Source organism: Camelus ferus, chromosome 3 (genome assembly GCF_009834535.1).
Source record: "Camelus ferus isolate YT-003-E chromosome 3, BCGSAC_Cfer_1.0, whole genome shotgun sequence".
Classification (NCBI taxonomy): Eukaryota; Metazoa; Chordata; class Mammalia; order Artiodactyla; family Camelidae; genus Camelus; species Camelus ferus.
This window is the reverse complement of record NC_045698.1, coordinates 32,805,411-32,819,705: the sequence shown is the minus strand read 5'-3', so window position 1 is coordinate 32,819,705 and position 14,295 is coordinate 32,805,411. Positions and strand designations below refer to the sequence as shown.

Below are 14,295 nucleotides of genomic sequence, written 5' to 3'. Positions count from 1 at the left end.
AAAATAAATACTTTCTGCTTAGATAGTTTACTTGTATTACAGGGGAGATTAAACCCAAACTGGCTGGGTCCCGTCCAAACTTAGCTCTTCTGGTGGTTTGAACTTAGTTTTTACTTTTCTTCTTCTTTTTTTTTTTTTAAGAAAAAGGAAAAGGCTAAGTAAATCCACATGGGACTTACAAGAGATATTTCAATGAGATCGATCTTATGGCTTAAAAATTCAAGGTGCTAGGAAAATGCCAAGCACTTCAAGGTACCTTAAAAGCACATTGTATCTTTTTGGCTTTTAGTCAAAAGGATAAGATAGAACAGAAAGTAGGTCAATAAGAGTTGAACAATTTGATTGGGGTGAATAGCACCAGAGCATCACTAAGTCACCTATTTAATCTTGAATTACAAAAAAGTTGTGAATTGGTAAGTGGGTACACCCACACAGAATCTCAAATAACCAGAAAAAAATTTCTTCCAATGTGATTCTACCTTAGAAAGAAACTTTTTTTTAACGGTAAGAAAATCCAGGTCCCTTGATGAAAGGGAAAAACAGAGACAATAAACTGAAATAAGAGGATGTTATTGCTCTGAAACAATAGGTGGAAAAAATCCTGTCTTTTTTTTTTTTTTTAAGAGTATAGATGCTGATATGGATTCCCTGATTTAAGGAGAGCATCCTGGATGTTTTTAGTTGCATTAAATTTTAGCTTGCAGAAGCTGGAGGAAATGAGTCATAATGTCCAGAAGGAAGAATTCAGAGTAATAAGGGGAGGGAGGATCAAAGATAATAGCAAACAGAAGGAATTTCATTAGAAGAACACAGCTCAAAACTTGGTCTCCAGAGGTGTGCAGGGAAAAGGAGAGTATGTGCAAAAGATGGTTTGCAAACAAGAAGACATTTCAGCTACACATTTTAGAGCACGTGCCGAGGAGTCTAGAAGGGAACACACCTTTCATATGAATAATACAAGAACTGGAATGCTATCGACCCATGAATCCATTCTCAGCCATCAAGCAACAAATATCTTGAATCTAGCAAGTGAAACCAAATCATTCAGCACTTCCCTCCCAAATTACTGTACTTAAATTCGAGCTGTGGACTTCAGAATAGACTGATATCTATATGCTTAAAACCTTATCTCTCACCACCCAAGCCCCCTAATCTTAGAAATAAATATCAGGATGAAAAACCATCACAAAGATGTGTGCCTCAATTAAGTCTCCACATTGCATTCAAACCCTAAAATTCCTCCCCCCCCCATCTCTAGTTCCTGTTTTCAAAAGGGTCTTCCAAAGGCTATGCCTGGGGAAAAGGACTTCAAGGTTTCCAAACCAGGGCTTGGGCAATCAGTAACTTTGCACTCCTGACACCAATATTCATGTTGGACCTGCCATCCTTGCACATATTAGTCAGCCATCCCAGGAAGGATGTTGAGGAAAAAGTAAAGTTGAAAAGACAGGCGAATAGAAATTGGGAAGCTGAGGGAGTCAAGTCTGGTGCAAGAGATTAGAGGAGGGAGATGGGAGAGAAAAGAAAGAGGGGATGGGCGCCTTCCCGGAGAAGATCCATGTGAGATAAGACATAACTCCTGTTTTTCTCAACAGATGACTACAAGCCATTATTACCGCCGGCCAAATTATTACCCCTCTGTCAAGAATTAGACACAACAATCAAAGTAATCAACGGGCATGTCTAATGCACTGTAACATTTTCAATGCAAAGTTTGTTTTCTCTCTGCCCCCATGTTAGAGCCTGTAATTAACCCGTTATGTAGAACGAGGCCAAACAAAAGCCTAATTGAGGCTCGTTTCCCGACTTGCGGCAGGTTTGGAGAAGGCGAAGGCGACTTGAGAGCTGGGAAGCTGCGAGGCTCGCCGGTCTCCGGCCCGGCCTCCGCCCTGCTCCCCGGCAGGGGCCCGAAGGGGCGCACGCCACGAGACACACGATTAGGGTACTGCAGCTTTCGAATTTATTACGAGTTGTCAGACATTTAAACCGGCATTACACTCGCGCGGACAAATGCATCCAGTTACTAAAGAGCCGAAGCAGCATCCTGGGGTGGGGGTGGGAAGAGAGGGGATAGGGTGGAGCCCCAAGTCCTAACTCTACACCCACAAACGAACCGAGAAGCCTGATTTCGGGCAGGGACATTTATCCATCCCTAGGTTCTGGCTCGGGCACAGGAGCTACTGCTAAATGGCGGGGGAGGGGGTGTTAGGGCGCACGTCCCCGAAAGTCCGACCGCCGCCGGGGGGGGCCGCCGGGGCAAGCGACCCGGACCTCTGCTTACAAAGGCGGTTCCCGACAGAACCTCCGCAGCGGTTCTCCGCCCCCACCAGTCACCCTCCTGAGGTTTCTGCATTCGGAGTTGGGGGAGAAGAAGGGCAGGGGGACAAGTTGCGGGTGCTGATGGGCAGGCGAAGGCAGGAAAGACACGGTGACTAGTCTGGGAATTGCTGAGAAAACTCCCCTCTCTCGGCCGGTTCTTCCTGCGCAAATAAAGCCGCATTTCTCAATCGGCTGACAGCCGCCACTGGTAAATAATGGTCATACCTCACCGGCCAGGCAGAAAGCCTCTCTTTTACCGAGGGCTTATACTTGAAGTATGGGTCATTTCAACAGTCCTAAGCAGGAGGCTTTGGTATAAAGCACTCTAAGAAAATAAAATAATGACTCAGGATCTAGGCCTATTTTAAGAAGGACCCTCTTCCTCTTTTAGGTGGGGTGGAGGGCAGGGCAAGAAAAGAGACAAGAAGAAAGGTGGGGAAAGGGACAGAGGATAGCATCTCATTTTCAAAAAAACAGTAACATCACAGCTGAGTGCTAAAGGTTTCCAACCAGTTTTGATCCAACTATTGAAATGCAAACTTGCAAGCTTAACCTATTTGCAATAAAACATCCCACCTATTGTATGTCAGTTTACCCCGATTCACATGCAGTCCTTAATATCAGACATTTTAATGGCTTACTTGTAAACATATAAAAGAGGGACCCTGAATCATTGCGTTTATTTATTTATCTATGCCAAACGTTTATTAGTGAAATAGTCCTGAAGATATAATTCTACATATGGCGCTTTGATTTCACATAATATTTAAGAAAAAAAAAGACAAAACACATAGAATTAGACATATAATTCAAAGACCACGGTACAACCTTTATCTTTTTCTTTTTTTACTTCAGCAAACAAAAAATAATGTCAAATGACATGAAAAGTGGCAAGTCTTCCGACAATAAATAATAAATTACTTTATAATTTTTGCAATGCAAGAGCAAACAAAAAAAAGTTTCCTTTTTTTCCTCTTTATTTCCAGAGAGAGAAAACAGTCATTTTAACCAATAACTATACACATCTTTGGGGGAAAAGTTCTTGGACAGACACAAGTCAAACACAATCCCGAGACGCTTGTGGCAAAATAGAGGTAACCTTGTTGCAATGCTTTATAAGTTGGTTTTTAAATCTGAATTCAAAAACCTTTAAAGTCGCTTCAGACTTCTTGATAGAGGATGGATCTCAAAAAAAATAAAATAAAATAAAGGTGGGGGGGAGGGCAAAAGGAAAAAAGAAACCAGCTACAGGACATGCTAGAGACCCAGGATTTCAATTAACCCTTTGTTAAAGTCAACTAAAAACATCGCAAACCAATGCAGCTCCACCTTCCCGAAAGGACTCTTTCAGCCTAGGAGGCCAGTTTCTCTTCCTGCTCATTTGTTGGAGCTCCTGTTTGGCAAGGCAATGACCAATATAGAAACAGCACCATTCAGAATAGGATGGACTAGAAAATCTCTATTTCTGCTTTTCTCTAGATGTGCAGTGAAATGAAAACGCTTTTTTTTGAGATCCTTGAATATAAATCCTCTACGTTTTAAAAACGTCTTTTTTTTTTTTTTCAGTACTCCTAAGGTCATTGGATAGCATATGTTGGGTTTGGGTTTTGTCTGTTGTTTTAATTCTAGTAAAATCCCATGATTGTCTTCACAGTGTTGCTACCATATCACCTTGTCATTAAAACAGACTTCGTGCATTTCATGGAGCATTCATTTCTCGATTCAGTTTTCATTGACTGGGTCGTTAAATACTTTTGTTTCAGAGTTCAACATTATAATTTCCCACTTTCTCCAACAGGGAAAAAAAAATACATCTGAATGAATGTTCCTCATGCCTCAATAGGACTGGCTACCATGCTGTTAGGTGTGTCTGGGAGCTGAGAGGACATCGACGCCACTTCACTGCCAGTGGAATTAGAGCCCGGTCCTCCTTCTGAAAAATTGACCTGCATAGAAGGTTGAGAAATGAATAAAGGAGAGTGTGATCGTATTCACAAAAGGATTATAAAATCGTCCTGTGTATGTTTGTGTGTGTGTGTACCTACAAGTGTCCTTCTGTGTAGATTAATAAGATAGATATACAGATAGGGATATCCACATGTATTTTTGAATTTTAAGAGGCTTAAAGAAAGCCTACAAGGAAAAGAACGCGAGAAGAAATCCTCTCGCTTTCCCATCTTCCAAGAGATCTCTGTTTTAACTGAAACTGAATTCCCAACATTATGTTGCATTAAATTATTTAAGAACAAATGTGTTTTTCACTGTAAAATGGCATCACAACTCCACCATGCATGCTCGAAATAAAATTATCCTGCCGGCTACATGTTGCCCTGGGAGCAGGCGAGTTCTCAGTCTCTAGGCATCAAAGCCTCTCTTCTTGAGTTGGAAAATCCATAACACGACGCTCAGATCGTGTGACGGGAGATTCAGAGGAGGCTCCACAGAACAATGATTAACTCCTCAGAGGGTTCACAGCGTGGGCTTTCTTCCTTGTTGTTGGTCCTGCTGCCTTTGGCCTCTCCTCTCTCTGTCTCTGTCTCTCTCTCTTTAAATCAGGCTCTTCCTTCCGAGAGGAGACCCATGTATTATAACGTCATCCACATTATAAATATCTGGCTCCTTCTTTTAAGGCGAAAGTATTGTGTTGCTGTTGTAAACCTCCTTCTCCACTGGGCTCCTACCCCTCCCCTTGGCTTCCTTTCCTCTGCCCTCAGCTGACAGGAAAGTTTCAGAAGGTGCAAACAATTGGCTGCCAGAGAACCCTCCCCTTACCTGCCTTCTATCAGCCAAATAACTCGTAAGATTAACCTGGCTTTAAAAGTAAGTTCTTTTTCCTAATTCCAGGGTCTACCTTCCTTTCTACCCTTTAAAAGTTTCCCATTGGGAGGTCAAGGGACTCCTCAAATCTGCCTCACCTCTAGACTGGCCCACATACAAACATACACCTGGGCCAAGCCCCTTTTAACCACTACCTCTGGCCCATTACCCAACTGTTGCCACAAAGAAAGAAAATGCCCTCCAGGTAAATGTGGGGGGTCAAAAAGCTAACCTCAACTCCAGCTTTATTTTCAAAGAACGGAAGAAGTTTTTAGGATAGATATTGTTTTATAGAGTAAGATTCTATAGGGCTGTTTTATTGTTTAAGAAAAACTCCACATGTGTACATATACCATATCACCAAGGACATACACTTAATAATCTTAGTTATCTTCACCCTTAAGCCTTTTGTAGGTGAGAGGTGACTTGATTTTCTCTTCTCTGGATGTGTAAAACGTATTATTGCTAAAACAGGTTTTCACATTATTATCTCTTATTGGTAGAACTCCTTTCGCTGTTTATGCCCCACAGTATATGACTGTGTGTGATACTTGAACTCATATGCTAAAAACTCTTTAAGCAGTCCTACATTTAGATGAAGATATAGTCCCAGAAAGGGACAGAGTAGCAAAAAGTATCACTCATACCTTTAGACAACTGAACTCTTAATTGATATATTTGAAAACTTGCACCCAGACAGGTGCCTGCTGACCACTGATAATAACATTGACTATGTTTTACAACATTGCTTATTATTATAATCACCTGGATTTAGGTCCCTAAATACACCATTCTCTGGGAGCTGAGGAGGGAGTATATTTATTAGTTGCTGATTAAAATGCCAAGGTCATCTCTAAAGTCCCTTCTGACCCTAAAAGTCTAAGATGCATGATTCTCTAACCCTGTACACCTTCCCAGGTATATCTATGTAGTTAGGCACCCTGAAGTTAATCCCTCAAAGCAGGTCTGATTGATAGAAAATTCAACTTAGATGGTCAAATTATGACCTCTCACAGACAAGACTCATAAGGTTTGTTTTCCTTGCATGCTGGCATGCAAGGAGGTGTGCGTCCACCACACCTCCTCCATCTCTTCTCCCCAACCCTGGGGCCAGGGAGGCAACACCCCCCCTCCCCCAATCTTTCATTGTGTGACAGTTAAACCAGAATCTCCTTTCTTTGGAGATCCAGCCTCCCCATGCTGGGAGCTGACACTTACCAGTTGCTGAAAAGCCGGCTGATCTATGTCACTCTGCAAGGCGAAGTCACTCAGTACTTTCCAAGGCGGCTGGTAACTTTGCACCTCCACTGGGTTTGCCTGTAAGCCACCGTCGTGTCTCTCTGGACTGGCGGCCACCATGGGAGTTCCTGTCATCCCCTGGATATTCTGTGAATAGTCCCCCCCAGTCCCAGCATGTTAATGAGCAAACTCCCTCCCTCCATTGTCTGCAGGCTAAGCAAATATACCCTGGTATTATCTTATCTATATAGTGGCCTTTATTGACTCAGTTAATCTGCTGCACGCATGGATATTAGCCAGGGTTCAGTTTTGTTTTATTATGCTTTGTTTTTCTGCTTCCGTGGGCTGGACCACTAGGTCTGCCTGGACCTTATTAAGTGAAATTCTATTTTGACTTTCTTCCTTCCCCTTACATTCACCCTTCATCCCAATTCCTCCTGTCTTCCTTCCCAGGCCATAGCATCTCAGTAGGAAGCTGAGGCAGGCGAGGCCTCCCTTCAGCCTCTAGACATGGTGGTTTTCTGACTAATTTCAGTTAGATTTTTGGTTAGATTTTCTGCAGGCAATTCTCCCAGAGCCAACCCCCACTCCCAAGCTATGGGTCTGGCGGCTATTGTGTTATTATGCACTAACTAACTTAGAAAGTGCCCCAGCCCAGGCTTGGCCGGTCTGCCAAATTTAATGACAGTGGGTTTTATGGCATTTAAAAATAGGGCTGAAGCAGTAAAAAGGAAAAAAAAAAAAAGAAAGAAAGAAACTCTTTAGCTTAAGTAACCAGGAGGCCTGCGGGGTGGGTGCTGCCCTGGGCCAGGGATGACACTGGGCAATAGAGCTGGGGACTGGAGGTCTCTGGAGGCCTGAGCTTGACCTGGAGCAGAGGAGCCCTGTTTCCACGGGTCACCTTGGGGGACCTCGCAGCTTGGGAGCTCTGCAGCTGGCCTCACACCCTGGACTTTCCCCCCACCGTGACCCACCCACTGAACCCTGGATTAGATAGGAAGCCAAGGAGCTGGCCCTCCCTCCCCTGACGTGCCCAAGGAACGGATGGCTTGAACTTTGGCAAAACCAGGGCCAAGGCCTCGCTGCCCACGGAGGGGGCAACCGCGTGGGCCCTTTCAAATCCGAGGAGGGGCGAAGTTGAAGGGCACGAGCCCACCCACGCGGGCTGGGGGCGGGTCAGCAGCTCCATCCCGCAGGAGGGGCCTCCCGGGGCAGCCCGCCGCCGCTGGTGGGCTGGGCGCCGCGGGCCTCTCCCCGGGGCAGGGGTGGGGATGAGGGGCCGCCAGTCCCGGCTCCTGCCCCAGAGCCGGAGGAAACGGCGCCCGGCCCACCTGGGCCGCCGGCGCACACGCCTCCTCTGCTTCCCACTCTCGCCCCCTGCCCGGGCCCCAGGGCCACTCACTGTTTTGTCATTGGGCTGCTGCTGCTGGAGCTGCTTCATCATGATGCTCCGCTTCTTGTCCTTGCACCGCTTGTTCTGAAACCAGACCCGGATCACGCGGGGGCTGAGGCCGGTCATCTCCACCAGTTGCTCCTTCATGAGCGCGTCGGGCCGAGGGTTGGCGGCGTAGCAGGTCCGCAAGGTGTGGAGCTGCTTCTCGTTCAGCACAGTCCGCACGCGGGTGGTCTTCTCCGGCTGCTTGTGGACGTGGGGCCGCAGGGCCGGCTGCCGGGCGGAGATGGGCTCGGCTGCGGGGCAAGGGGCGCGGTGAGCGGGAGCCGGGCCGCCGGCCCGCCCGCGCCGCTCCGGGACAATGGCCGGTGCTTTGCAGCCTCGACAGACAAAGCAGGGCTGGCAGAGCTGGGGGTGAGGGACGCGAAAAGGAATAAAACCTCGCTCTCTAATCTCAGAGGTCAATGCTGAGTAATACGGACCCGGAAAACAAGCAGCCTCCGCCCCTGCTCGTGTCAACACGACAGCGTTAGCAAAGGGGCGCAGGTATCAGGGTCTGTCACCTTGCTCGCACCAGGGGCGGCATCTTTCAGCTTTGTTTCTCCTCCCTCCTCGTCTTTCCTCGCGCCAGGTTACACCGAGTACCCCTGCCACAAACCTCCAGGCCCTTGAGTGAAGGTCACAGGCGGTACTGGGGAAGGAAACGCAGAACATCCCAGTGACAGCCAGGGACACTACCCTGGCCTCTGCCGGGATGTCTGCAGTAAGAAGGCCCAGGAGAATTCTGCCAGAAAGCCTTGAACTTCAGTCCCCAGAGAACAGTTACGTCAAGGGGGTAAAGAAATTCGGTATTTCGGTCATCTCTCCAGTCCTTGATCTTTCTCAGTCTACCTGGATCTACTAAATCTACCTGGATGTTCCTGAGATGAGCTGATCCCAAGCAAAGGAAAACCGAAACTCTGGAGCTGCCTGGCCTTTAGATAAACGTCAGCTGCGGAGTTCTGGCTGCTGACTCCATCCCAGTACTTTGGCCTCTTCTGTGTTTCCCCACAAGCGGAGCACAGGTTGTACGTAACAGAAGTTGCCACCTCTGACTTTGCCCGCCTGCAAGCCAAGTCATAAATGCCCCAGGACAGAATTCTTAAGAGCTGCCAGAAAACAAGGGGAAGAGCTGTAGTTTTCTCACTGCTAGGGTTTAGTGCAAATTGATACTTTAAAAACTCACGGTGTTGGGTGGGATGGTGGGGGAGGAGGGGCAGATCTATTCATGACCGGAAGGCAGGTTTGGAAACATCGTCTGCCTTCTTACCCATGGCCCCCTCCTGACCAACCTTGCTTTGTATCTACTCTCCTTCCTGGGGCAAGGGCCCTCGGATGTGTATGCTACAAATCCTGCACCTTCCAGGACCTCTAGGGTCAGGTCAACACCTATGGGGTCAATTTAGTGTCACAGCTACAGGCCCGAAGATGAAATTCTCACCAAATTACGTAGAATGAACTGTTTAAAGAGGCAGGCTCCCTTTAAAAGGCAATTACTGCAGATTAGCTTGTTGACAGTTTTAAATTACAGCTCTGTGCAATGGCCTGCAATTATTAAAACTGTATCTTTTCAGGTCCATTCTCTCTCAAAGGGATAAAAATAAATTTTAAAAATGTTTTGGAGTGTGGGGCAGTCCGCAAGGCAAAAAGCCTTATTGAGAGGCTAAGTAACTTGAGGCTACCTAAGCGTCCTTCATTGGGTTAAAAGGAGGAAGCTCCAAGGGCCCAGAGCTCCACCCCTTTAATTAGGCGGCGGCGGAGAGAATACCTGGCGGGGAGCTGAAGCCCGTTTTCAGTAAGCCGCGGTTTGGAGGCCAAGGTGAACTGGAAATACTGTTTGGGCGTGTGCACACATGTGTGCACAAGTAGTGTACATTCATGGGCACCCATGTATATAGACAGACGCACAGGCGTGTAAGGTGTGCTGGGGGAGTCAAGGGAGGAAGTGGGTGCACTGAACCGGGGCAAAAGGGTGAAGTGTGGTGCAAACCGCACCCAGAACCCTTCATTTCACTGCCGGCCGCAGCGACCGCCCTGTGGCTCCCAGGGTTGCCGCGGCCGCCGGGGCGCTGGCAGGGGCGGCGCTGGCCTCGCCTGGCGCCTGCCTCCCCGAGAGGGCCTCCCTCTGCGCCGAGGAGTACCTGCCATTTGCAGCGGCCGCGCGGGGTGCAGGGGGCTGAGCGGGTCGCCGGCGCCCAGGCTGGCCCTCTCCACCACGTCGTGGTCGGCGCGGCAGAAGAGCCCGTCCTCCCGCAGCGCGAACTCGTCCCCGGGGATGAGCTGGCGGCTGCAGGCCACGCAGCGGAAACACTCGATGTGGTACACCTTGGAGCGGGCGCGCATCACGAAGTCGTTCTTGCTGAAGCCGATGCTGCACTTGGCGCATTTGATCCCGTACAACCTGTGCGGGGGGAGGCGGGCCCCGGGGTGGGGGGGAGAGAAGCAGAGGGGGGCGTCACTTCAGGCCAATACTGCCCCCGTTTCAAGGTCGCCAGCGACCCCGGCCACAACGCCCTTAGACACTGAAATCTGCATTAGCAGACAAGCTGGGAGTGGGAGGGTAGAAATGATTAGATTTCCTCTTTTCCCGCTCCCTTTCCCTTTCCTGTGATCCTGTGTCTCTGTCCGTACCTCTCGGTTGAGAAAGCCCAGTCCAAACCAAAGAAAAAAGCTTGATGTGTTGGAAGCTTGGGCCGCTGTTCTAACGACCATTCCCAGGGTGGCCCTTGCCGCTCTTGGCAGGAAGGCGTCCAAGGGGACTCCGGGAGCCACTGGCCTTACATTTTCGCCTCCCTATCCCCTAACTTCTGCTGCTAGAAATGTCTCTAAAGCTGCTATAAAAAAATCCTCCTTCCAAAAGAAAATGAGGTTGGGGATGAGATTGTCACCCCACTCAGTCTGCAAACACACACAAATGCACAGGCAGAATAGCAAAATGAAACCTCTGAGGGTTTCCAGAGCCCTTTCTGCACAACAAGCCTATAGCAGTTTTCCTCCAACTACAGATTTTTCCTCAGGCAACAGCACTCACAGAAAGTTTCCTCTCCATTCTTCCTTTTATTATTAAAAAAATCTGCTTCTGTTCCTTCAATCTTTTTCAAGTTGCTGAAGCCTCTACCTCTATTTCAGTTTGTTTGAGAAGACCAGCCAGAAAAATGAAAAGACCCACTTCTAAGGCCTTCCTCCCTGCTGACTTTTCCTTAGCAAGAGACAATTCTTGTAGGTTTCATCCAGGCGGCTCTGCCCTGGACCCCTATCCACATATCAGTAATAAGAGAATGGGGTGGGGGGCACTCCTACAAAGAGAGAGAATGGAGGAGAGGAAAAGATCCACACAAAGAGGGGTAAGGGGGGGGGTACCTCACTCCCCCAGGGGGAGAAAGGCATTCGGAAATCTAAATGGTCTCTCTGTTCTGCTTTTACAACTACAGGATTTCAAAGAGACACACACACTTGCACACACCCTCACACACAGAGTTGAAAGAGTGGAGAGGAAAAGGTAAAAGCAATTGGCTTCTTCCACAAACGTGTGTCCAGAATTAGGCACATGCAGGTCTGAATACAACTGGGCAAAACACTATCTCCATAGGAGTAAAGACACTTCTGGAGTTGCCAAGTGAGCTCTCCCTCTCCAGAATCTCGAGTTCACACACCAATCAAGTAAACAAAGAAAACGGCTCATTTGTCAGAGGTTAGAAGGTAGATTCAAAAGTTTTCCCTCCCTCCGCCTACTCTGTGTGAGATCTTCCATTCCATAGGATGAGGGCTTGTACCTTGCGGTGACCAGTTTGGAAAATCCCTCCCCCTTCCTCCAGTACCCGACTTCCCCTCTTTCCTCCCACTCCCCCACATCAAACTATTAATAAACTTTGTTTCCCCTGCACTGTTCAGCTTTATGTATCAAAATTATACTCGCCACTTCATTGCTTTAAAATAAGGAAAAAATACTGACACCAAGTGAGCAGGAAAAAAAATGTAACTGCAAAAACTGTAAATCCTGACTAAACTTCAATGTAAGTTTTCAGCTCCATAAACGCTATGACTTACAAACCTAATTACTTGTTAATAGCCACTGCAGAATTTATTTTAAATACAATATTTAGATAGCATTTAACAGAATAACCAAGGTGTTATCTCCTCTGTTTTGTTATTAAAACAGTATTTTCTTTAGAAATTCTACCAGCTTCCTAAAGCAGAAAATGAAGTTTCTGACATATGTATACACAGGTCAAAGAAAATTTGAGATTGGCAAAGCCTGAAGTTTAGACGCAGAACTGAAAGGGAAAAAAATTCAGAAAGTTCATTATGTGGTTTTATTCTTGTCAGTATGGGCAATTCGCTCATTTTATCAGTTACCAGATTTTAATGTGAGAAAGGAAGCTGTTCAATTATCTAAATATACCAATTGTTCGTAGACAGATGATGGGCAATTTGATCTGCTCTGTCTAATTCATCAGCTCAGATAAGATAAGAAAGAAAAGACAGTCAGATGTCACCAAAGGGTTAATATTTAAAAAGATTAAATTTCCGGTCTTTTTTGCAGAGAATATTTGGATTGGTTTTGAAATTTATCAGGAAGGCACCCATACCCTAAAAATAAAAGAGCAATACCTCTATTTGCTCTTTCAAAGTACATCTCAAAAACATGTTTCGATCAAACTTTTATTTTGTCTATTGCATTGACAGCTCCAAAGAATCTGGAAGTTACTAATAAAATATTGAATTAAAATATATAAAAAAGAAAAAACACTGCATGATACAATAAAAACCAAGCAACTTTTTTTTTAGAAACCCCAACTTATTCATCATGAATTTTTTGTTTGTTTTGGAAGGGGGTAACAGAGGAAAATAATTTGAGCATCACAAATTCCACAAGCAATTAAACAAGCTTCAATATCGCATAATTTATGAAAACCACTATCCAGTTTCACGGGGGTTTTTCCCCCTAAAAAGTGAAATGAACAGCATAGTGTAATTTATATATTACACTTATAGGGTAACTTTTGCACACTGGACCCCATTAAGGGAAACTTCGAGAAAGGACAAAGCCACACCAAATAATAAATAAGGAGTGGGGAGAGGCAAGGAAATCTCACAAAATTAAAGAAGCAGTACAAATAGCATACCTGATATAATCTCTTTTACAGTAGGTTTTCCCATCTCTAACAAAGCACGTACAGCTCTCGTCCAAATACTGATTACACTCCGCACATTTCAAACATGCCGCATGCCATTCCAAATCCGGAGAAACCCTCAGAATATACTGATCGTGAATTTGATTGCCGCAACCAACACACAGGGAAATCAGACGTTTTTCTGAAATGAAAATAAATACATGATTGACTAACCGTTTACTTCCTACAGAGATAAACACACTTTTAGTGTCGTTCTCTTAAAGGGCGTACTCTGGGAGTTTTTCTTTTCTTTTTCTGTCTTTTTTTTTTTTTTTTGAGTATTGCACTTTGGGATGGTAATTGAAGTGTGCCATCAAAACCTTGACTCATTTTAAAAAGGAGGTGGAATATATGTAAAATGCAGATTTGAATAGTCTGCATTGTAAGCCTAGCACGCAATCCAACCCGTTCATTTTGTGTTTCTTTTTGCTCCCTCCTCCCTCTTTGCCATAATCATTGGGAAAGATTATGGATAAGTCAAGTCAAAGAGAAGGTTTTGACTAGAAGCGTTAAGTGAACGCAGGGATGTCTGTATTTTCCATGAAGCACGCTCTTAAATAGCACATAGGACTGGATATTGTTAGCAAGAGCAGGCATCAATACAGTTGTCACTCGTTCTCTTTTGCAAGTCTAATGCTAATTCACATCTCCGGGTATTGTACGTGCAGGCAGACCTTTGCAACAGAATAACCTCGGAGAGCTCAGGATTCCAGAGGAGGAAACCACCTCTTAGCACCAGAAGGCTAAGGTTCTGGAGGGCACACAGGCGAATTCAAACACAAGGTACGATCAGTTCCCCGAGGATCAGAACCAACAGCAAGCATGCAGGCGTGGCGGCAACAAGAAAAAGCCACCTTCTCTCTCTCTCTCCAAGCAATGACTCCAATTCCAAAGAGCCCTTGGCACCCGTGCCTGAGAGAGACCCCACACAAGAACAGCACACCGAGCCCCACAAGGTAAAACAGCCTCTTACTTTTTGGTGGATCTCCCATGTCTCCCATATCTGTAAGAGGGAGTAATGTCCACAGTGAAATGGTGGTTGTACAGTTGGTAAACAGCCCACAGAGAGGATGCTGGAGCTGTGGCTAAGTGGGAAACAGTAGCCCCTGGGGTTGCCAAGGCTGAGGGAGCCGCTGCCCGGCTGCGCCGCGCCCTCGCGGATCAGGGAGTCCAATTTAAGCCGGCGGAGTTGGCGGAGCGGAGGCGCTGCGGCGGCGGCGGACTCGGCGCGGCTCGGGCACCTCTCTTCCTTATCTCTTACTCAAACTTCTCTGCTCCAACTCAGCTCCATCGCCATTGGTCTGACGCAGCGCG

At 46.5% G+C, this 14,295-nt stretch overlaps 2 protein-coding genes across 3 annotated transcripts in view; one reads left to right on the top strand and one right to left on the bottom strand.

Moving 5' to 3' along the window:
* The window catches only part of LOC116659909, a 52,386-nt gene extending 48,142 nt beyond the window's left edge, over nucleotides 1-4,244 (top strand). The window contains exons 3-5 of the mRNA XM_032468307.1: nucleotides 1,817-1,942; nucleotides 3,306-3,413; nucleotides 4,118-4,244. Coding sequence (XP_032324198.1) covers nucleotides 1,817-1,942; nucleotides 3,306-3,413; nucleotides 4,118-4,141 — 258 coding nt within the window. The 3' untranslated portion in view covers nucleotides 4,142-4,244. The remainder of the gene's footprint in view (nucleotides 1-1,816; nucleotides 1,943-3,305; nucleotides 3,414-4,117) is intronic.
* On the bottom strand, nucleotides 3,279-14,216 carry ISL1 (ISL LIM homeobox 1). 2 transcript variants are annotated; one of them, XM_032471919.1, is made up of 6 exons: nucleotides 13,955-14,208; nucleotides 12,934-13,123; nucleotides 9,949-10,208; nucleotides 7,778-8,064; nucleotides 6,355-6,522; nucleotides 3,279-4,265 (listed from the first exon to the last, which is right to left on the bottom strand). In XM_032471919.1, exons 1-6 carry the CDS (start codon nucleotides 13,980-13,982, stop codon nucleotides 4,149-4,151), a joined length of 1,050 nt encoding a protein of 349 aa, XP_032327810.1. In that variant the 5' UTR covers nucleotides 13,983-14,208; the 3' UTR covers nucleotides 3,279-4,148. The 2 variants fall into 2 exon arrangements, with proteins under 2 accessions (XP_032327810.1, XP_032327818.1); XM_032471927.1 differs by lacking the exon at nucleotides 3,279-4,265 and adding an exon at nucleotides 4,284-4,882 and having other exon boundaries at nucleotides 13,955-14,216.
* Nucleotides 14,217-14,295: the final 79 nt, after the last annotated feature.

What these genes read in the sequence shown, in the direction of transcription:
- ISL1 (XM_032471919.1), bottom strand. Translation starts at nt 13,982, where the DNA reads ATGGGAGACATGGGAGATCCACCAAAAA. An exon ending in CATGGGAGATCCACCAAAAA is followed by an intron (nt 13,124 to 13,954) that starts GTAAGAGGCTGT and finishes TTTTCATTTCAG; the next exon opens with AAAAACGTCTGATTTCCCTG. An exon ending in GCGGCCGCTGCAAATGGCAG is followed by an intron (nt 8,065 to 9,948) that starts GTACTCCTCGGC and finishes CTTGCCCCGCAG; the next exon opens with CCGAGCCCATCTCCGCCCGG.